The following is a 23,895-nucleotide window of genomic DNA, read 5'->3' on the forward strand; positions in this document are numbered from 1 at the left end:
TTGGCTCAAATGAACAAAATGTTGAATCATTGTGGGTGGAGATTAGAGATAGTAAGGGGAAAAAGTCACTGGTCGGCGTAGTTTATAGGCCCCCAAATAATAACTTCATGGTGGGGCGGGCAATAATCAAGGGAATAATGGAGGCATGTGAAAAAGGAACGGCAGGAGTCATGGGGGATTTTAACCTACATATCGATTGGTCAACTCAAATCGCACGGGGTAGCCTGGAGGAGGAATTCATAGAATGCATACGGGATTGTTTCTTAGAACAGTATGCAACAGAGCCTACAAGGGAGCAAGCCATTTTGGATCTGGTCCTGTGTAACGAGACAGGAAAAATAAACGATCTCCTCTCGGAATGAGTGATCACAATATGGTTGAATTTGTAATACAGATTGAGGATGAGGAAGTTGTGTCAGAAACGAGAGTACTATGCTTAAACAAAGGGGACTACAGTGGGATGAGGGCAGAGTTGGCTAAAGTAGACTGGAAACAAGGACTAAACGGTGGCACAATTGAGGAACAGTGAAGGACTTTTAAGAAGCTCTTTCATAATGCGCAACAAAAATATATTCCAGTGAAAAAGAAGGGCGGCAAGAGAAGAGATAACAAGCCGTGGATAACCAAGGAAATAAAGGAAAGTATCAAATCAAAGACCAATGCGTATAAGGTGGCCAAGGTTAGTGGGAAACTAGAGGATTGGGAAGATTTTAAGCAACAGCAAAGAATGACTAAAAAAGCAATAAAGAAAGGGAAGATAGATTACGAAGGTAAACTTGCGCAAAACATAAAAACAGACAGTAAAAGCTTTTACAGATATATAAAACGGAAAAGAGTGACTAAAGTAAATGTTGGTCCCTTAGAAGATGAAAAGGGGGATTTAATAATGGGAAATGTGGAAATGGCTGAGACCTTAAACAATTATTTTGCTTCCGTCTTCACAGTGGAAGACACAAAAACCATCCCAAAAATTGCTGGTCATAGGAATGTGGGAAGGGAGGACCTTGAGATGATCACTATCACTAGGGAGGTAGTGCTGGACAGACTAATGGGATTGAAGGTAGACAAGTCCCCTGGTCCTGATGAAATGCATCCCAGGGTATTAAAAGAGATGGCGGAAGTTATAGCAGATGCATTTGTTATAATCTACCAAAATTCTCTGGACTCTGGGGAGGTACCAGCGGATTGGAGAGCAGCTAATGTAACGCCTCTGTTTAAAAAAGGGGGCAGGCAAAAGGGAGGTAACTATAGGCCGGTTAGTTTAACATCTGTAGTGGGGAAAATGCTTGAAACTATCATTAAGGAAGAAATAGCGGGACATCTGAATAGGAATAGTGCAATCAAGCAGACGCAGCATGGATTCATGAAAGGGAAATCATGTTTAACTAACTTACTGGAATTCTTTGAGGATATAACGAGCATGGTGGATAGAGGTGTACCGATGGATGTGGTGTATTTAGATTTCCAAAAGGCATTCGATAAGGTGCCACACAAAAGGTTACTGCAGAAGATAAAGGTACGCGGAGTCAGAGGAAATGTATTAGCATGGATAGAGAATTGGCTGGCGAACAGAAAGCAGAGAGTCGGGATAAATGGGTCTTTTCCGGTTGGAAATCAGTGGTTAGTGGTGTGCCACAGGGATCAGTGCTGGGACCACAACTGTTTACAATATACATAGATTACCTAGAGGAGGCGACAGAGTGTAGTGCGACAAAATTTGCAGATGACACTAAGATTAGTGGGAAAGCGGGTTGTGTAGAGGACTCAGAGAGGCTACAAGGAGATTTGGATAGGTTAAGCGAATGGGCTAAGGTTTGGCAGATGGAATACAATGTCGGAAAGTGTGAGGTCATCCACCTTGGGAAAAAAAACAGTAAAAGGGAATATTATTTGAATGGGGAGAAATTACAACATGCTGTGGTGCAAAGGGACCTGGGGGTCCTTGTGCATGAATCCCAAAAGGTTAGTTTGCAGGTGCAGCAGGTAATCAGGAAGGCAAATGGAATGTTGGCCTTCATTGCGAAAGGGATGGAGTACAAAAGCAGGGAGGTGCTGCTGCAACTGTATAAGGTATTGGTAAGGCCGCACCTGGAGTACTGCGTGCAGTTTTGGTCACCTTACTTAAGGAAGGATATACTAGCTTTGGAAGGGGTACAGAGACGATTCACTAGGCTGATTCGAGAAATGAGGGGGTTACCTTATGATGATAGATTGAGTAGACTGGGTCTTTACTCCTTGAAGTTCAGAAGGATGAGGGGTGATCTTATAAAAACATTTAAAATCATGAAAGGGATAGACAAGATAGAGGCAGAGAGGTTGTTTCCATTGGTGGGGGAGACTAGAACTAGGGGGCACAGCCTCAAAATACGGAGGAGCCAATTTAAAACCGAGTTGAGAAAGAATTTCTTCTCCCAGAGGGTTGTGAATCTGTGGAATTCTCTGTCCAAGGAAGCAGTTGAGGCTGGCTCATTGAATGTTTTCAAGTCAAAGATAGATAGATTTTTAACCAATAAGGGAATTAAGGGTTATGGGGAGCGGGCGGGTAAGTGGAGCTGAGTCCACGACCAGATCAGCCATGATCTTGTTGAATGGCGGAGCAGGCTTGAGGGGCTAGATGGCCTACTCCTGTTCCTAATTCTTATGTTCTTATGTTCTTATAATACCCGGAGCATTGTAACTCGAAACTAATGGCCACCCACTGGCATACAATTTCTTGGGAGGGGCAAAAAACAGAAAACCCAGGGCCAGTAAGAAAAATAAATCTGAAACATTTCTGTCCGACCATATCAGGTGATCACAACCAGTCCAGGAGATCACATGGGCCAAGTGTACATAAACTGTAAAAATAGGTCTTACAGACTGCAGGTCTTAAAAAGAAATGTGGCCAAGTTTTCTTCTCGTCACCGCTGGTTGCTCGGAACCTTGTTACATTTTAAGACTGTAAATGTTGGTTTTCTGCCAACAATTCATTAGAAGGCAATGGTCAAAGCCTGGAGCACAAATCTTCGTCATTTTTAGAGCAATTGCAGATTGCTGAGGTATCACAAAACTGAAACAGGACATTGTACATAATAATCAGCGTGTTTTATTGTTATGCTTTCTACCTCTTGTGCAAAAGAGAAGTGGTGTAGTTACAAATCACCAGCTATTAGATCAAGAACTCTTTCGTTTCCAGCGCTTGCATTTAAAACAAGTAGTGTATGTATGGACTTGTGCGCTCTGTGAACTTTGAAAACAATTTATTCAACAAAAGAGTCCAGATTCTGTTTACGGCGTGGATTCTTCCTGGAGAACAATCCTTGGTTCAAATTGTTGTCCCGGGTATCTGTCTTCCTTGGAGCAGGATCATTTAAGCGAGGCTGAGCAAATTGCTTGTTATTCCGGTAATCCCAGTCAATCTATCAGAGAATAAAGAGAATTGAACTTCGAAAGATTGTTTATTGATTGTGTCATTTGAAGGATTGACAAGCCAAAGATAATGGGACGGCATGTGAGGGAACGACTTCTGACACTGACCCTCACGTTTTTCATAGGTTGCATGAGCTCCATTATTTGGAATGGCCTGCATCCATGCCATTAGTGGCACATCGGGGTTGGTCATTCCACCGAAGAGGCCACAAGTTAGGGTGTAACAGTGGCCTTTCAGGGGGATGGAGTACCCCTACAAACTCAAGAAAGAACTGTCAAGTGTCCCAGTGGGCAAAAAAGACGTATCCCTTTTTCTGCCAGGGCCCAATACTTCCGTCTGGCAGTATGGTGGGGAGAAATTCACCTTAGACGGTATCGCAAAACGGGCATTATCATATCAGCCACATGTATATGCCCTGCCCAATATTTTGGTCTATTAAAGCCAATAGAGTTGGATATTAGAGGGAGGGGGTGCGTATCACAGGCGACCGATGTGAGTCCGCTCATTTTGCAATACTGGTCGAGATGAATTTCTACCCCAATCTGTCTGGTATCACCAGGCGCCCTCCATCAATCTGGCACTAGGTCCCATTTAGTGCCCGGGACACGGGCAACTCCCAGTCTTTGCAGTCCCCACCCCCACCCTGCCCCATCTTACCCAACCGGCCTTGTAGAAGCAGTCAGAGGCTCCGTCCCTTAACAGCTCGATGTAAGGTCGAAGTTATGCTGGGAATACACTGGAAGGGCCATGGGTATATGGGTATTTGATCTCCACATACTGATTGCATTGATTTCAAATGGTCACTGATACTTACTGATGAATAGTGCCTGTCCTGAAATTGTGGTTGCCTCCTTAGGTATCTCACCTGTGATAAAAATATTAATGTTAACATAAATTGTCCAACTCAAGACTGCAGAAAATGTGTTGGGAACGGAGACACTCTTCAATTCAGAATTGAACTAAATTAAATTTAAATTTAAATAAGGTTTTGAGGCTGATAGAAGAGGGCGAATGTAAGTTCCTTGCACAGCAATCTCAGGTCTGCCTCAGAGTCCTGAGCAACCATTAATGAATTAATAATAACATTTGATTTTATTTCCCTATATTCATTCAGTTGATGTTATTTATTTTGTTGATCTGGACCCAAAGGTGACTTGGGCTGATGATCAGAGTCAATTCTCCCTCAGGAACAACATATATTTTTCCCCATCTTCTCAAACTTCCATTCTAAACCTATTTTAATGCACATACAGTGCCGATTTCCTCTGTCCATATTTCTCTTCTTAGGCAGTCCCTCGGATTCAAGGATGACTTGCTTCCACACTAATATGAGTTCTCAAGTGACTGAAGAGATCAATGCGGGACCTACAGTCTCTGTCATAGGTGGGACAGATGGTGGTTGGAGGAACGGGTGGGTGGGGTTCTTGGGTTATCGTACGCTCCTTCCGCTATTTGCACTTGGTTTCCGCATGCTCCCGGCAAAGAGACTCGAGGTGTTCGGCACCTTCCGGGATGCTTCTCCTCCACTTTGAGTGGTCGTGGGCTAGGGATTCCCAGGTGTCGGTGGGGATGTTGCACTTTTTCAAGGAGGCTTTGAAGGTGTCCTTGAAGCGTTTCCTCTGCCCACCTGGGACTCACTCGCCATGTCGGAACTCTGAGTAGAGCGCTTGTTTTTGGAGTCTAATGCCATATAGCACATTTATAAAGATTTGCTACACCTAGAGCACAGAGGAAACCTTCCTCCAGGATTGCTATTGAGAGAATTGATCGAACATTGTGACAGGTCAAATGGACTCTGTCAGTCGCATTCAATCCTATATTGCTATATTCCCATGACTAAGTCTCTTTGATGTGGTAGCTCTTAACATGGTTAAAATTGCACAACTTAGCGCTAAATTGGAAAATCACTCAGCAAAGCCCCAAAACAATTGTGAGAATTGGAAATGTCACATTGGTGCAGTGATATATGTTCTTCTGAGGCTGGGGTGAAGCCATGTTGTTGAGGCAGGATGCAAGAAGCTTTACTCTTTCTCTGGTCCATGGTAAACATGACCTGGAACTGCTTTGACACCATTATAGGATGACAAAATTGGAGCAATATTCTATTCCTTAGCACTCTGCTAATAAGAAGGGTTCTGTCTGTGTCGATAAATGAATGTAGAGTTCCCCTCCCTCCCCTTTCCCTGCCTCTGTGCTTTAAACTTGTTACATCTCTAACCTTTCTGACGAAAGGTCATCAACCTGAAACTATGGGGATAATTTTAACCCCCATAAATGGGTAGGTTGGGGTTGGGTGGGCTGTTAACATTTTTAAGATATCAAACCCGACCCCAACCTGCCCACCTCCGGTTTTAACAGAGGTGGGACAGGGGAGGGCAGCCAACCCACTCCCAGGAGGCAGCTTGGAATTTTAAATATGATGATGTGGCTAGAAGCCTCGGATTTAACATACAGGTTTAACCCTGGACGCCTGGTGTTCCCAGGTGTCGGGAAAGCCGGCAGCTAAAGGGAGGCGAGGACTGCTTCGGGAAAAATGTAAGTGCCTTTACAGCACTGCTTGTGGGCCAGGAGCAGCAGGAGTGCTTCCCCTACACCCACAAGCTTACCCGCTTCCCTGTCATCAGACCCCGCCTCAATCAGATCCCCCCCCCCCCATCTGAAGACTCCATCTATCGAGGACTGGGCCACCACCACCCCCTTCCCCCCGGCCCCTGGTTTACCAAACCCGCTCCAGTCAATATAGTGGCTGTTAACTCTGTTTCTCTCTCCACAGATGCTGCCTAATTTGCTGAGTATATCCAGCATTTTCTGTATTTATTTCAGATTTTAGCATCCGCAGTATTTTGCTTTAGTTTGAATGTAGAGATTTTCCTGGCTTCGGATTGATCCATGGCAAACACCCGCTATAATTGGTCATGCAGTTAGCAGGGACCAATCAGATCTGGGAATCATGTTCCAGAAATGTCTTTACCTTTTCACAAAGTCATTAAATCATTCTGACCATTTCAAAGCTGAAATTAAATATTTAACTTAGTAAATTGAAATAACGGTAAACATAACGGTAAAAATTTGTATTGAGTTGAAGCCCTGGGCCTACTCAAACCTTGAGCAATTGGGCAAGTCTGGGATACAATGTTAGAGAAGCTCAGTCAGAGGAATCAGCTGCTGAGGCCTGTTTAATCCCCCCCCCCAAAATTAATGTTGTCCATAAGAAGAAAGTTAACTGGTATTCAAAATAAACTAAACTTATAGCTTAGAAATAAAAGATTACCTCCTCACTACTTTCGAAGGAGGCTGATTCACTGCTGCTGCCCATAATTCTGTCTCTGCTGTCCATGCACTGCAGATAAACATCGACAACCACACCAGAGGAATAGCTAACACTGCTGCGGCATGTGGTCATTTTCTGTAGAAATAAAATAAGAACCAGTTCATTTCACCTGCTTGACAATGGTGGTGGCTGAATTAGCCAGCTCAGCCTCAGCTTAAATCCATTGAAGTTGCACGATCTTGCCATGAATTATTACTGAAATCAATAAAAAAAGTTTCCCAAAGAATTGGCTACAGCAAATAAAAAAAAGAAAGAATTTGCGCACAGCAACTCCCACAAACAGCAATGTGATAATGATGAGTTAAATTGTTTTTGTTATGTTGACTGAGGGATAAATATTGGTCAGGACACCGGGGAAAACTCCCCTGCGCTTCTTTGAAATAGGGCCATGGGATATTTTACGTCCACCTGCAAGAACAGATGAGGCTTCAGTTTAACGTCTCATCCAAAAGACGGCACCTCCGAAAGTGCAGCACTCCCTCAGCACTGCACTGGAGTGTCAGCCTAGATTTATGTGCTTAAGTCCCTGGAGAAGGATTTTGAACCCACAGCTTTCTGACCCAGAGGTGAGTGTGCTACCCACTGAGCTGTAGCTGACACTGTAAATGCACTCTGTTTTGGAAATATTCAAAACTGGGGTAATTTGTGAGTGCTTATTTTTTTTTAAAAGAAATCAGTCATTACACAAAGAGTAGTGGAAATCTGTAACTCGCTCACCCCAAAAGGTTGTGGATGCTGGGGATCAGTAGAGTTTTATTAGGTAAGATTATTTTTATCAAGGGATATGGATCAAAAGCAGATACATGGAGTTGAAGTTCAGATCAACCATGATCTAATTCAATGGCGGAACAGGCTCGGGGGCTGAATGGTCTATTCTTGTTCCCATTTTCATAAGTGAGAATGAAAAAAAAGACGACTTGGCTGCATTTCTCTCTCTCGCTGTCCCACCCCACCCCCATTTTGTAGATGTTAGAAACTAGATTACTTTTTTAAATAAGTTGAATTTTGAAAGCAAAAAAAAGGAAGAAAGCAAAAACAAACCTCAAAGAAGAGGAGTTAGGGGATGTGGTAAGGTGGGAGGAAGGTAGCTTGATGGGAGTGAGAGATTGGGGCAATGCACAAGTGATTGGGGAAGGGGAGGAGAATGGAGCATCTCAGGGCTGCATTTTCATTGCAACCCCAAAATGCAGTCAGCAGCTGTTGGTACTCCTGTTTCCACCATGCCTGTCCATACCACCATCACTGCCCACTCAAAAAAGGAAAGAGGAAAAAAAAAATTGAGGGAAGCAAGAAGAATTGTTAAGGGTTGAAAAGCAGCAGAGAAGAGAAAGGTAGAGGCAGAAGCAGATGATAGACAGAGAGAACGAGCAACACAAATCAGCAGACAGGTAAGAGAGTAACCTTATTCTCCAACATACTGTGTGCAACACCACAGGAGACTGACTAGTGCTTGGCCAAGTAGATCTTTATAAAGTTAGACATGTGCAGGTGATGCTACGATACTACAGCACAGGTGGAACTGTCCTCTGGTACCTCATTAAAATGGTCATTCTTCATGGGTGAGCGCAGATAGTCAGTGGCCCACTGGCTGGCTTTCTGACCATGAACCAATTCTATCCTTACTCGCTAATCACACTAATGCACTTCTGGCAGAGGGCATTGAAGAGTAATCAGAAGCGGAACGCTGGCTGCTTTTAACTCTCTCTAGTATGTGGATGCGGAAGCCAATCGTGGTACCTTCATTGGTGCTCTGGTTGAGATCAACAATATTATCACAGAGCAGTGATCAAGCCAAAAGCCTACATGGCACATCTGAGCTCAATCTTATCCTCACTAGATGCTCAGCTTCCATTGATATCACTTATTGTTAGTTGCTTTTGACTAATTGATAGTACTTTCTATTGATAGTAATTACTCATAGTAATGTTTACCTTTAAATCGTTGATACTACTTCAAATTAATCGAACTTAATGTTGAGGGCTTATCCATACAGTTGCCTTCTGCTTTATGATAATTTTGTCTTCAGATAAGGTTGTCTTGCAAAAATATTAACAAAAAGCAAAGCTTAATCCTAGCCAAACCTTCCCAATGAGGGTACAGTAGCACAGTGGTTATGTTACTGGACTAGTAATCCAGAGGCCTGGGCTAATGAACATGAGTTCAAATCCCACCACTACAGCTGGGGAATTTAAATTCAATTAAATAAATCTGGAATAAAGAAAAGCTAGTATCAATAATAGTGACTATGAAGCTGTTGGATTGGTTCACTAATGTCCTTCAAGAAAAGAATTTTGCCATCCTTACCCTGCCTGGCCTACATGTGACTCCAGACTCACAAAAATGTGCTTGACTTTGAAATGCTCCAAGTAAACCACTTTTTCATGGGCAATAAATGCTAGCCTTGCTGGCAACACTCACATCCCGTGAATGCATAAAAAAAAATCATCCTGCATGCCTTTGTTCAGCCCACATTTCTCATCAAATTAAGTCACTGGGGTCAATTTAATTGTAGCCACTTGTGTAAAACTGACAATATTAAATGAGCCGCCTATTATACGCCATGTCCGAACTTCCTTTCCATGGAAGTCATGTGGAAAAAACAAATTAAACACATTCAAAACATTGTAAGTGCTTTGAGACTCACGGATTTTGTTCCGAAGAGTTTTGAATTAATCGGTGGGCACAGCAGTTGTTATTTCTTGCGTTTAGTATTATTTGAGAACTGAGCGGGATTGAACCCATAGTCTCTCCCCACTCTGTCGGGCTTTGTGTAACTAACATTACACCATCAATATTAAAAACATATAATCAATACTCACAGCTAAGGGGTCATTGTTCAGCTCACAGTTTTCAGTCTCGAATCCACTGTCTTTTGAGCATAGGGTTTCCCTCGCATTAAATCTTAAATCCACCGAGAAGTCATTTGGTCCTATAGGAATAATCTGAGAAACAATGCATGCGAGTTAATTGATGGAATTTTTTTAAAGATAAATCATCAGCTTGTTCAAAATATAAAGGAAATCCTGAAGCTCCCAGATCACCAACTCTCAGTCACTTCATCAGCAAAATAAAATAGCAAAGTTGACAAGTTTCTACAACATACAAAGAGTTAATTTTGCAAGACTCCTCTGCTGATGTAAATTATTATTAGTGAGAAGCTTGGCTGGGAGAATCAGGGCTTAAGGGCCCAAGTTTCCACATGATTTGCGCCTGATTTTTAGGAGCAACTGGTGGAGAACGGGCTATCTTAGAAATCCCAATTCTCCACATTATTTTTTCTGCAGTTCGAGTCAGGTAGAACAGTTCTACTTTGGAACAGAATTTTTTCTTCAAAAGGTGGCGTGTCCGGCCACTGACGCCTGATTTGAAAGTTTCCACAGTGAAAACGTACTCCAAACTAAAGTAGAATGGAGCCAGTGAAGATTTTTGTAGAACTGAAAAAACCTGTTCTACACATTAAAAAAATCAGGCGCAAGTTACAAATTAGGCGTCCAGAACGAGGTGGGGAGGGAAGGGAAGTCATTAAATTCTACAATAAATCCTTATTTATACTTATACAACTATTATACAAATAAATCCAACCTGAATAAACACTTATAAGCAAAGAAAATATTAAATAAACCATCTTCCTACCTGTGTGAAAGTGCTCCAGGCACGGAGAATGCTGCAGTCAGCCTGAGGCGCCCGTTCTTCCCGCGGGGGGGGGGGGGAGGCGCCCGTTCTTACCACGGGGGGGGGGAGGCACCCGTTCTGCCCGCCGGGGGGGGGGGGGGGGGAGAGGAGAGGAGGCGCCCGTTTTTTCCCGCGGGGGGGCGGGGCGCCCATTCTTCCCGCGGAGTGGGGGGAGGGGAGAGGAGGTGTCGGTTCTTTCCCGCGGGGAGGGGAGGCGCCCGTTCTTCCCGCGGGGGGGGGTAGGAGGCGCCCGTTCTTTCCGCGGGGGGGGAGGGGAGAAGAGGCGCCAGTTCTTCCCGCGGGGGGAGGGGGGGGAAGGAGACAGTGAGAAGGCTGCAAGTGCTAATGTGCTTTTATTAAAAAAATGTTCAAAAATTAAACAGCTGCAAAGAACTACAAAAATGGCCGAGTGCCAATGTTTTTTTCACACTGAGCATGCGCGAACGCTCCAACGCGCACGCGCAGCGTTGCCTGCAGGAAAAAAACTAATTTAAATAGTACCCGCCCCCTCCCACTTAAAAAATCGGCGCGAGTGTAGGCTCCGCCCCCCTGGGCGCTGCGCCAGGCAGACAAGGAGCTGCAGAACGCTCCAGAATCGCGATTTTTTTTTTAGGCGCCATTTTAGGCGCGAAAACCGGGCGCCCAGCTCGGAGGGGCGCCCGTTTTTTATCGTGTGGAAACTTGGGCCCATAGTGTTGTGACAACATCAACTTGCATTTATATACTTATAACTCCTACTGGAGTTTTTTGAAGATATAACTGATAGAATAGATATGGGAGAACCAGTGGATGTAGTGTATTTGGATTTTCAGAAGGCCTTTGATAAAGTTCCACATAAGAGGTTAGTGTGCAAAATTAAAGCACATGGGGGTAATATACTGGCATCGATTGAAAATTGGTTAACTGACAGGAGACAGAGAGTAGAAACAAACGGGTCTTTTTTGGGGTGGCGGGCAGTGACTAATGGGGTACCATAGGATACATGGTCTACAGGGCTGTAGTAATACCCACCCTCATGTATGGCTCAGAGGCATGGACCATGTACAGTCGACACCTCAAGTCGCTGGAGAAATACTATCAACAATGCCTCTGCAAGATCCAACAAATCCCCTGGGAGGACAGACGCACCAACATTAGCGTCCCCGACCAGGCCAACATCCCCAGCATTGAAGCACTGACCACACTTGATCAGCTCCGCGGGGCGGGCCAAGTTGTCCGCATGCCAAACACGAGAGTCCCAAAGCAAGCGCTCTACTCGGAACTCCTTCATGGAAAATGAGTCAAGGATGGACAGAGGAAACGTTACAAGGACACCCTCAAAGCCTCCCTGATAAAGTGCAGCATCCCCACTGACACCTGGGAGTCCCTGGCCAAAGACCGCCCTAAGTGGAGGAAGTGCATACGGGAAGGCGCTGAGTGCCTCGAGTCTCATCGCCGAGTGCATGCAGAAAACAAGCGCAGGCAGCAGAAGGAATGCTCCCTCCCTTACCCTCAACGACTGTCTGTCCCACCTGTGGCAGGGACTGTGGCTCTCGTGTTGGACTGTTTAGCCACCTAAGGACTCATTCTAAGAGTGGAAGCAAGTCTTGCTCGATTCCGAGGGACTGCCTATGATGATGATGATGACAGGAATCAGTGCTTGGGCCCCAGTTATTCACAATATATATAAATTATTTGGATGAGGGAACAAAATGTAATATTTCCAAGTTTGCTGAGGACACAAAACTAGGTGGGATTGTGAAGGATGCAAAGACGCTGCAAGGCGATTATATAGATTGAGTGAGTGGGCAAACACATGGCAGACTGAGCTGCAGACATTGCGAGACATCAGGGAGGGAGAAAGTTACCTGGACCTTTTACTCCAGGAGGCAGCCACACCCTCCAAATTAAATACTTTAGAATTGACACGTGGTCAGGGACAGGAGGGCGTGACTGCAAGTGAAGCAGGTAAGGGGATCCAGGAGGTAATATTGCAGAAGCCTCAGTCCCTGCACTGGTCCAATTGATTTGAAGTTCTAGCAACCCTTGTGGACAAGTTTGCAGATTGTGGGGTGGACGAGCAGACTGACCAAGGCACCGAGGTGCAGAAAGCCATTCAAGTTGGGGGAAGTAAAGAGGCAGACGGTTGTAGTAGGGGGACAGCATAGTTAGGGGGATAGATAGGTTTCTCTGCAGCCGAGAGCGTGCATCCCGAAGGCCAGGGTAAAGGACATCGACTCTGGGCTGGAGAAGAACTTGGAGTGGGAGGGGGAGGATCCAGTTGTCGTGGTACACAAGGTACCAATGACATAGTAGGATGAAGAAAGAGATTCTGCTGAGAGAGTTTGAACAGCTAGGGACTAAATTGAAAAGCAGAACCACAAAGGTAATAATCTCTGCATTATTACCTGAGCCACGAGCAAATTGGCATAGGGTCAATAGAATCAGGGCGATGAATACATGGCTCAGAGGTTAGTGTGGGAGAAGTGGCTTTCGATTTGTGGGGCACTGGCACCAATACTCGGGAAAGAGAAAGCTGTTCCGTGAGGACGGACTACACCTGAACTATGTTGGGACCAGAGTTCTAGCGAACCGAATAACTAGGGAGGTGGATAGGGCTTTAAACTAAATAAGGGGGATTGGGAGTGGGGGATGGCGGGGTGGCGGGAAGGACGGTCGCAGTGGAGAGAAATCTAGAATGCTAAAGAGAAATGAAAAGGAAGCAATGCAGGAAAGTGATTGTGGTAAGGATAACCAGATTATGTCAGGAAGGGACAGAGCATACAAACAAAAGAGTGCACTAACAAATTGGGTCCAGGTAAAAAAAAATAGGGATAAGACAAATCGGGCTATAGTACAAAATAATGTTAAGATGTCTAATAATGTTAAAAAGACAAATCTAAGAGCATTGCATCTGAATGCACGAAGCATCTGTAATATGGTAGACGAATTAATAGCGCAATGGATGTAAACGGATACGATATAGCTGCAATGACAGAGACATGGTTGTAGGGTGACCAGGGTTGGGAACTGAATATCCAAGGATATTCGATATTTAGGAAGGACAGGCAAAAAGGAAGAGGGGTGGTGTGGCATTGTTAGTAAAGAATGAAATCAGAGCAATAGTGAGAAACGATATTGGCTCAGAAAATCAAGATGTAGAATAAATCTGGGTGGAGCTAAGGAGCACCAAGGGGCAGAAAACATTGGTGGTAGTTGTCTAAGGCCTCCAAACAGCCGTGGTCGTGTAGGAGACGGCATCAAACAGGAAATTAGAGATGCATGTAACAGGGATACTACAGTAATCGTAGGTGACTTTAATCTACATATAGACTGGCCAAACCAAATTAGTAATAATACTGTGGCAGCTGAATTTCTGGAATGTGTACGAGATGGTTTTTTAGACCAGTATGTTGACGAGCCTACTAGGGAACAGGCTATCCTAGATTGGATATTGTGTAATGAGAAGTGGTTAATTAACAGTCTTGTTGTGCGGGGTCCTTTAGGGAAGAGTGACCATAACATGATTAAATTCTTCATTAAGATGGAAAGTGAAGTAGTCCAATCCGAAACTAGGGTCCTAAATCTAAACAAAGGAAACTATGAAGGTATGAAGAATGAATTGGCAATGATAGATTGGGAAGATTCATGATGGGGATAGACAATGGATAACATTTAAGGAACAAATGCATGAATTGCAACAGTTATAAATTCCTTTCTGGTGTAAAACCACAAAAGGAATAGTGGCCCAACCATGGCTAACAAAAGAAATGAAGGATAGTATTAGATTCAAAGAGGAGTTATACAAAGTTGCCAGAAAAAGTAGCAAGCCTGAGGATTGAGAGCAGTTTAGAATTAAGCAAAAGAGGACCAAGAGATTGATTAAGAGGGGAAAAATAGATTCTGAGAGTAAACTTGCAAGGAACATAAAAACCGATTGCAAAAGTTTCCAGAAGTATGTAAAACGAAAAAGATTAGTGAAGACAAATATAGGTCCTTTACAGACAGAAATGGGAGAATTTATAATGGGGAACAAGGAAATGGCAGAACAATTAAATAAATATTTTGGTTCTGTCTTCATGGAAGAAGACACAAATACTGTCCCAGAAATGCTAGGGAACCAAGGGTCTAGTGAGCAAGAGGAATTAAAGAAAATGATTATTAGTAAGAAAATAGTGCTAGAGAAACAAATGGGACTGAAGGTCGATAAATCCCCAGGGCCTGATGATCTGCATCCTAGAGTATTAAAAAAGGTAGCCATGGAAATAATAGATGTATTGGTTGTCATCTTCCAAAATGCTATAGATTATGGAACAGTTCCTGCAGATTGGAGGGTGGCAAATGTAACCCCACTATTTAAAAAAGGAGAAAGAAAACAAGGAACTATAGATCGGTTAGCCTAACATCAGTAGTAGTAGAGAAAATGCTAGAGTCTATTATAAAGGATGTGATAACGGCACACTTAGATAATATCAACGTGATTAGAAAAAGTCAACATAGATTTATGAAAGGAAAATCATGTTAGACAAACCCATTGGAGTTTTTTGAAGATGTAATTGATAGGATTGGGGGTAATGTACTGGCGGGGATTGAAAATTGGTTAACTGACAGGAAACAGAGAGTAGGAATAAACGGGTCTTTTTCGGGGTGGCGGGCAGTGACTAGTGAGGTACCACAGGGATCAGTGCTTGGGCCCCAGCTATTCACAATACATATAAATGATTTGGATGAGGGAACCAAATGTAATATTTCCAAGTTTGCTGACGACACAAAACTAGGTGGGATTGTGAGTTGTGAGGAGGATGAAAAGACTGCAAGGCGATTTAGATAGGTTGAGTAAGTGGGCAAACACATGGCAGATGCAGTATAACGTGAATAAATATAAAGTTATCCACTTTGGCAGGAAAAACATCAGGACAAAGTATTATTTAAATGGTGATGGCTTGGGAAATGTCGATGTACAGAGGGACCTGGGTGTCCTTGTACACCAGCCATTGAAAGCAAACATGCAGGTGCAGCAAACAGTTAATAAGGGAAATGGTATGTTGCCTTCATTGCAAGAGAATTTGGGAACAGGAGCAAAGATGTCTTACTACAGTTATACAGGGCCTTGGTGAGACCGCATCTGGAGTATTGTGTGCAGTTTTGGTCTCCTTACCTAAGAAAGGATATACTTGCCATAGAGGGAGTGCAGCGAAGGTTCACCAGACTGATTCCTGGGATGGCAGGACTGTCGTATGAGGAGAGATTGGGTCGACTAGGCCTGTATTCACTAGAGTTTAGAAGAAACATAGAAACATAGAAAATAGATGCAGGAGTAGGCCATTTGGCCCTTCGAGCCTGCACCACCATTCAATAAGATCATGGCTGATCATTCCCTCAGTATCCCTTTCCTACTTTCTCTCCATACCCCTTGATCCACTTAGCCGTAAGGGCCATATCCCTCTTGAATATATCCAATGAACTGGCATCAACAACTCTCTGCGGCAGGGAATTCCACAGGTTAACAACTCTCTGAGTGAAGATGTTTCTCCTCATCTCAGTCCTAAATGGCTTACCCCTTATCTTAAGACTGTGTCCCCTGGTTCTGGACTTCCCCAACATCGGGAACATTCTACCCGCATCTAACCTGTCCCGTTCCATCAGAATCTTATATGTTTCTATGAGATCCCCTCTCATCCTTCTAAACTCCAATGTATAAAGGCCCAGTTGATCCAGTCTTTCCTCATATGTCAGTCCTGTCATCCCGGGAATCAGTCTGGTGAACCTTCGCTGTACACCCTCAATAGCAAGAACATCCTTCCTCAGATTAGGAGACCAAAACTGAACACAATATTCCAGGTGAGGCCTCACCAAGGCCCTGTACAACTGCAGTAAGACTCCTTGCTCCAATACTCAAATCCCCTAGCTATGAAGGCCAAAATACCATTTGCCTTCTTCACCGCCTGCTCTACCTGTATGCCAACTTTCAATGACTGATGAACCATGACACCCAGGTCTCATTGCACCTCACCTTTTCCTAATCTGCCGCCATTCAGATAATACTCTGTCTTCGCGTTTTTGCCCCCAAAGTGGATAACCTCACATTTATCCACATTATACTGAATGAGAGGGGATCTCATTGAAACGTAAAAAATGTTGACGGGGTTGGATAGACTGGATGCAGGGAAGATGTTTTCCCTGGCTGGAAAGTCTAGAACAAGGGGTCACAGTCTCAAGATAAAGGGTAGGAAATTTAGGACCAAGATGAGGAGAAATTTTTTCACTCAGAGGGTGGTGAACCTGTGGAATTCTCTACCACAGAAGGCTGTGGAGGCCAAGTCACTGAATATATTTAAGAGGGAGTTGGATTTCTAGACAAAAAAGACATCAAGGGGTATGGGGAAAAAGCAGGAATATGGTGTTGAGATAGAGGATCAGCCATGATGATATTGAATGGCGGTGCAGTCTCGAAGGGACGAATGGCCTACTACTGCTCCTATTTTCTATGTTTCTATGTTTCTATGTTTTATGAGCAGCTTCCAGCGGTTCCTTTAAGGACCACTTATTGAGCCGCTCATACCTGGTACAATTAGGAGGAGTGTGCACGGTGCCCTCTCTGTCCATTGTATCTGAAAATTGCAATTGAGGTCCTAGCTATGTCATGGAACCACAAGTTGCAGGGCTGGCCTCCCACCTGAAACAGGCAAGCACGCTGGCCATTCTTCTGAAGGTCCCTATCAAAATGGCAGTAGCCAGTGAATCAGTCTAAACGTGATGGCAACATTTTCAGGCCACTAACACCCTCTTTACCTTGGACAGCCACATTCAAAATCAACACCAGAAAGACAAAAGCAGGGGCACAGAGACAAACGACAAGGACAGAGAAAGACAGGGAGAAACAGAAAGAGAGAGCGCATAAGATATGGCGAGAAAGAGAATGTGGCAATAAATTTCCAACAGTTAGAGATAAAGGACAAATAAATATAAAGAGGTATACAGTGAATCTAGGGGATGAGACAGAAAAGAAAAAGAGAGAGAGAAATAGCAGGACAAGGGGAAAAAACTGATAGAGACAGAGGTACGAATTGAGTGAGAGACAAAGACAGTGACAAAACAGAGAGAAAGACACAAAAACAACACAAGGGAGAGAAAAATACAGACAGAAAGAGAGTGGACCAAACAAAAAAAATAGAGATGCGGGAAATAAATTAGGTAGAGTAAGATTAAATCATGCTTACACGCAGTAACTCATTACTGGTTGCAGCGAGCAGGTAATCTCCGATTGTGTTGCTGTTCAGCTGTATGATGGATGTTTGCAGGGCGTCCTGAACGACTGGGGTGAAATCAAATATTGGTATCCCTAGAAAATAAGGTGAGGAAGGAATGCAATAATGCCAGTACTTTGTATTTCTTAATAATCTGTCTTTCTTTTCCCAGTAGAAATGCAATCAACATTTACAAAATAGGTCCTTATAGGACCTTAATTTAAAAAATGTTTTACATTTAAAAATGACTTAAAAACATACCAGCACAGCATTGGAGAACCTGAAACGCAGCAAAAGCCAATAGAAAAGAATGCATCTTGTCTGAATGATAAACTTTGATCGTAATCAGCTGTGGATGATGCCTCTATCACTTCTTACTGAGACTTTATCCGTTGATGGATTTTTATATGCTGCGATCTCTTCAAATAATGACTCACAGTTTCACAACCAATGTTTCAAAGGCTTTGAAACCACAACATTTAAATGGGCTGAAATAATTCTGTTGCCAACTTGATAATTGATGAGTATAACAATCCAACATTTTTGAAAAACAGATTTTATTCATTGGTTTATTGCAAATTAAAACAGGCAGTGATCATCCCACATTTAAAGGGCCAAATATTATGGTATTGCTTATTTTCTTTCTGTTTCTTTAATGTTTTGTGTTTGATAGTTATCAAATATTGCTAATAATTAATTTTGTAAAAAGAAGACCGGATGCTCATTGAAAACAAGAATGTGAGTGCTTCCAATGTCAAGCTAATCACTTCTATTGTTAGGTACATCAAAATTGTGAAGGGTTTCGATCGAGTAAATTAGGAGAAACTGTTTCCAGTGGCAGAAGGGTCGGTAACTACAGATTTGATCATTGGCAAAAGAACCAGAGGCGACAGAGGGAAAACAAAATACACAGTGAATTTTTATGAACTGGAATGCACTGCTTGAAAGGTTGGTTAAAGGAGGTTCAATAGTAACTTTCAAAAGTGAATTGGATAAATATTTGAAGGGAAAATTCTACAGGGCTAAGGGGAAAGAGCAGGGGAGTGAGAATAGTGGATAGCTCTTTCAAAGAGCCGGCAAAGGCACGATGGGCTGATTGACCTCCTTTTGTGTTGTATCATTCTAGGATTCTATTATCATGAGTTAGATGGTGACTAATGGTGCATTTACACTATAACTCTCGTGTTGGTGTAAAGAAGTTTCTCTTTGCATTGACACTACAGATATTGCAGTGCCAATGCAGCCTAAATGTGGAGCCAGGGGTCTGATCTGACACCAGAGGGAGGCAGAGTGAGACAAAGGAGCCTTACTTTGCTTCAATCTACAGTCAGGCAGGTCTTAATTCCGCATTCACACTGGCAGTAGTGTATGCACTGCTTCGTACTAACGCTGAACAGGTAGGGGTAAATTTTCATCTTCACCACATAGGCATTGTAAATGAACCTTGAAGCTCCCACTTCTTTGCCCCAAAAACGTGCGTTAACCTGAACTTCAGAAGAGTATCTCATGATGCACCCATGAGAGATTTCCGTCTTCCACAACGACCTAGCCTATGGCTTTCTAGAATGGGCATTCTAAAGCAACTTCAATCATGTGTAGTTCAATGCTGTTGACTTGTACCCACATGAACTAGGTTGAACCTATCCCAGACATATTTAACTTAGGGTTTAAACACCAAACGGACAGAGAGGACTTTTAACTCATTAATCTGACTTGGATCAGAACCTGGGCCCCAGAGGCGAACGACCATCATGTATCATCAAATTAATTTTCTGAAAGAGTTCACTTGACTAATCAAGGCTATTAAACTGTGCTATGTTTGTGAGAGCTTGCTGTGCACAAATTGGCTGCTGCGTTTCCCACATTACAGCAGTGATTACACTCCAAAAGTACTTCATTGGCTGTAAAGCGCTTTGAGCTGTCCGGTGATCGTGAAAGGTGCTATATAAATGCAAATCTTTCTTTTCTTTCTTACTATATTTCTTTGTATTACTATTTACTGTTCTTAAATACTCTGGATTGTGTACACATTCCTTTCCGGGGCATTAGGACAGGTTACCTGCCCCGTGACTTCCAGCCCATACTGCTGCAAAGCTGCCTACGTGGGGTTCCACAAGATCAATTACAGTGGGTGACTCTGTCTTTTTCCCTCCTTCCCCTACACTTGCTCCTCATGTACAGCAACATGGCTGCTATGAACCTGTTCAACCTTCGCCATCTCCAGGTCAGGTCCAAGACCACCCCAACCTCTGTCGTCGAGCTATATACGCGGACGATGCCTGCATCTGTGCACATACAGAGGCTGAACTCCAGGATATAGTCGATGTAGTCACTGAGGCGAACAAAAGCATGGGCCTTACATCACCAGCCTGTCCTCGCCACACAGCACTGCTTCTCAGTCATCAAGATCCACGGCGCGGCCCTGGACAATGTGGACCACATCCCTTATCTCGGGAGCCTCCTATCAACAAGAGCATTATCGACGACAAGATCCAACACCGCCTCCAGTGCACCAGTGCAGCCTGAGGAAAAGAGTGTTTGAAAACCAGGCCCTCAAAACTGCCACCAAGCTCATGGTCTAGAGGGCTGTAGTAATACCTGCCTTCCTGTATGGCTCAGAAACATGGACCATGTACAGTGGACACCTCAAGTCGTGGAGAAATACCACCAACGATGTCTCCGCAAGATCCTACAAATCCCCTGGGAGGACAGACGCACCAACATTAGTATCCTCAACCAGGCCAACATCCCCAGCATAGAAGCACTGACCACACTTGGGCAGGCCACATAGTTCGCATGCCAGACACAAGACTCCCAAGGCAAGCACTCTACTTGGAACTCCTTCACGGCAAGCGAGCCAAAGGTGGGCAGTGGAAACGTTACAAGGACACCCTAAAAGCCTCCCTGATAAAGTGTAACATCCCCACTGACACCTAGGAGTCCTTGGCCAAAGATCGCCCGAAATGGAGGAAGTGCATCTGAGAGGGCACTGGGCACCTCGAGTCTCGTCGCCGAGAGCATGCAGAAAGAAAGCGCAGGCAGCGGAAAGAGCATGCAGCAAACCAGTCCCACCCAGCCCTTCCCTCTGTGGGACTATCTGTCCCACTTGTGACAGAGACTGTGGTTCTAATATTGGACTGTTCAGCCACCTAAGAACTCATTTTAAGAGTGGAAGCAAGTCTTCCTCGATTCCGAGGAACTGCCTGTGATGATGATTAGGAACGCAATGCTGTGGAGTGTCATGAAACAACACCTTGCCACTTCACGTGCATTGGTTCTCTTACATTGGGCAACCACACTGAACCTGGGTTTGTTTTTGTCATAGACTGACAGAAATTTTGTCCATTGAGTCTGTGCCTCTAACCAGAACTATTTACTCTAATCCATTTTCCTTTTCTTTTGATATTACTCTTTACTACCTGTCTTCTTCAAGGGTTGATTTAATTATTGTTTAAGTGCCATAATTAACTCAGCTTTCACGCTGTGGTAAAACATTCCATATTCTAACAACCCTTTCCACAGAAACAGAAATCCTTCCATGCTTAAGTTTCTCTGGATTATGCACTATAATTGCTATTTCATTGGCAAGATTGGGGGACTTTGTCAACAAACTATAATCTAATCAATAAGACAGCCATCGATATTGGTTGACTGATGGTTCCATTTAGGCAGACCCAATAAAGCATGGGAAGCCACTAAACTACTCATCAGATTTTGTTAGTGATAGCTGTCAATGTATCTGGATGTATGTGTGCACCAAGAGGGGCTACTCCTCAAATTCTGGTTGCACTTCAGTCCCACACTCCTGATCTTTGGGCACCCTGTGCGGAGGGGAGCAGGTAGGTCCGAGGGCCTCCTTGTAGGATTGCTCCTGGGCACGGCCAAGGGTGCCATCAACCGGTCCAGGCAGCGGACGGTCGAGGGGGTCATTCAGCCTGACTGCCTGCCTCTCTTCCATGTCTACATCCGGGCCAGGGTGTCCTTGGAGATGGAGCACACGGTGTCCATCGGTATGTTCGCAGCCTTCCGCGAGAGGTGGGCGCCGGCGGGACTGGAGTGCATCATCACCCCCGGCAACCAAATTTTAATTTGATTTTATGTTTTAAAGTTTAATTTGTTTTAATTGCCGGTGTTTTTAGTATCCCCCTCCCCTTTTATTGGGGGCACTTGGAAAAAAAAATGGTTTTAATGCCCAAAAAAACAAAAAAAAACAAACAAAAAAACCCCACAAAAAAGGGCCTTGAAAATGTTTGGTGTGACCCCCAGATCGGGGGGCATGATTTAATGTTTAGTTTCCTCCCAAAAGAGTTGTGTGCACCAAGAGGGGCTACTCCTCAAATTCTGGTTGCACTTCAGTCCCACACTCCTGATCTTTGGGCACCCTGTGCGGAGGACTGCTCCTCGGCATGGCCAAGGGTGCCATCAGCTGGCCCAGGCAGCGGGCGGTCGAGGGGGTCGTTCAGCCTGACTGCCTGCCTCTCTTCCGTGCCTACATTCGGGCCAGGGTGTCCTTGGAGATGGAGCACGCGGTGTCCACCGGTACGCTCGCGGCCTTCCGCGAGAGGTGGGCACCGGAGGGACTGGAGTGCATCATCACTCCCGGCAACCAAATTTTAATTTGATTTTATGTTTTAAAGTTTAATTTGTTTTAATTGCCGGGGTTTTTAGTGTCCCCCTCCCCTTTTATAGGGGGCACTTGTCAAATGTGGAATTTTAATGCCCTAAAAAAAAACACAAAAAAAGCCCTACAAAAATACAAAAAAACCTCCCAAAAAACAAAAAAAAAAGAGGGGTGTCATAAGTGTCTGGAGTGTCCCCCAGATCGGGGGGTACTCGATCTAATGTTATTTTGTACTCCCCAAAAAGAGTTGTGTGCACCAAGAGGGGCTACTCCTCAAATTCTGGTTGCACTTCAGTCCCATACTCCTGATCTCCCTACCCGCTCCCCCCTGTGCAGAGGGGAGCAGGTAGGTCCGAGGGCCTCCTCGTAGGACTGCTCTTGGGCACAGCCAAGGGTGCCATCAGCCGGTCCAGGCAGCGGGCAGTCGAGGGGGTCGTTCAGCCCGACTGCCTGCCTCTCTTCCGCAGTTACGTCCAAGCCAGGGTGTCCCTGGAGATGGAACACACGGTGTCCACTGGTATGCTCGCGGCCTTCCGCAAGAGGTGGGCGCCGGAGGGACATGAGTGCAGTATCACCCCCGGCAACCAAATTTTAATTTGATTTTATATGTTTTAAAGTTTAATTTGTTTTATTGTGCTAGGTTTTAGTGTCCCCTCCCTTTTAGCCAGGGGGCACTTGTATAATTTGTGGTTTTAGTGACCAAAAAACCCCACAAAAAAAAACAAAAAAAATGCAAAAAAAACAAATGAAGGCATTTGAAAACTGTTTGGAGTGTCCCCCCCTTTTAATCAGGGGGCACTTGATTTAATTGATTTTGTTTTTGCAACAAAAGAGTTGTGTGCACCAAGTGTCCAATATTAACCTTAATTTCATTGAGCAACAAAGATCCCTCAAAGCCTTAATGGTAACTGTGCCATCTGGTGTGCTTCTGAGCCACACAGAATAGGAAGATCCTCCTTTATCTGATCTTAGCTGGGATGGCAATGGAGGTATTATAATCAGACTCAGTGCCCCTGGAAGGTGGACTGGAAAAACATTAGCCAGGTTCCCACTCTCTGTGCCAGTAAACTCCCCATTGAAAAGTGCATTGTGCGGATAGTGTGTGAGGACAAGCTCAGGGTAGGCATTGACATGGGAAAATAACCTGCCGATACGCAATATTAAGGCTCATGAATGAGGAATGTCTATTTGGACGAAATGCTGGAGAGCTTTCATCACCATGCATGGAAACATAGAAAATACGTGCAGCAGTAGGCCTTTTGCCCCTTCGAGCCTGCACCACCATTCAATAAGATCATGGCTGATCATTCACCTCAGTATCCCTTTCCTGCTTTCTCTCCATACCCCTTGATCCCTGTACCCCAGCAATTTTAGCAGCATAATGTCACCTTGAGGACGAAAGGGGGAAATTGGAAAATAATATATATTAATTTGATGATGATAATTACATTTTCATTAAAACATCAGCTTCACATGAACTGACCAAATGGGAGATTTATCCCCCATTCTCCCCAGCTGGCAAAGGAACCCCAATCATCACATTTCTTTGATAGATAACCAGGCGACATGTTGCCGTCCTCTATCAGTGCAGTCACTAATGACAGTTATAGAGAAGCACAAAGTTCATTCCTTTTTT

The 23,895-nt window shown here is 44.2% G+C and overlaps 1 protein-coding gene across 1 annotated transcript; it reads right to left on the bottom strand.

Annotated features, from left to right (window-relative positions):
* Positions 1-3,087: 3,087 nt before the first annotated feature.
* On the bottom strand, positions 3,088-17,997 carry LOC139259409 (secreted phosphoprotein 24-like). The gene is made up of 6 exons (XM_070874873.1): positions 17,900-17,997; positions 17,612-17,733; positions 9,560-9,682; positions 6,681-6,815; positions 4,224-4,274; positions 3,088-3,398 (listed from the first exon to the last, which is right to left on the bottom strand). Exons 1-6 carry the CDS (start codon positions 17,952-17,954, stop codon positions 3,240-3,242), a joined length of 645 nt encoding a protein of 214 aa, XP_070730974.1. The 5' UTR covers positions 17,955-17,997; the 3' UTR covers positions 3,088-3,239.
* Between the last annotated feature and the right edge of the window lie 5,898 nt (positions 17,998-23,895).

Source organism: Pristiophorus japonicus, chromosome 3, assembly GCF_044704955.1.
Source record: "Pristiophorus japonicus isolate sPriJap1 chromosome 3, sPriJap1.hap1, whole genome shotgun sequence".
NCBI classification, from domain to species: domain Eukaryota; kingdom Metazoa; phylum Chordata; class Chondrichthyes; family Pristiophoridae; genus Pristiophorus; species Pristiophorus japonicus.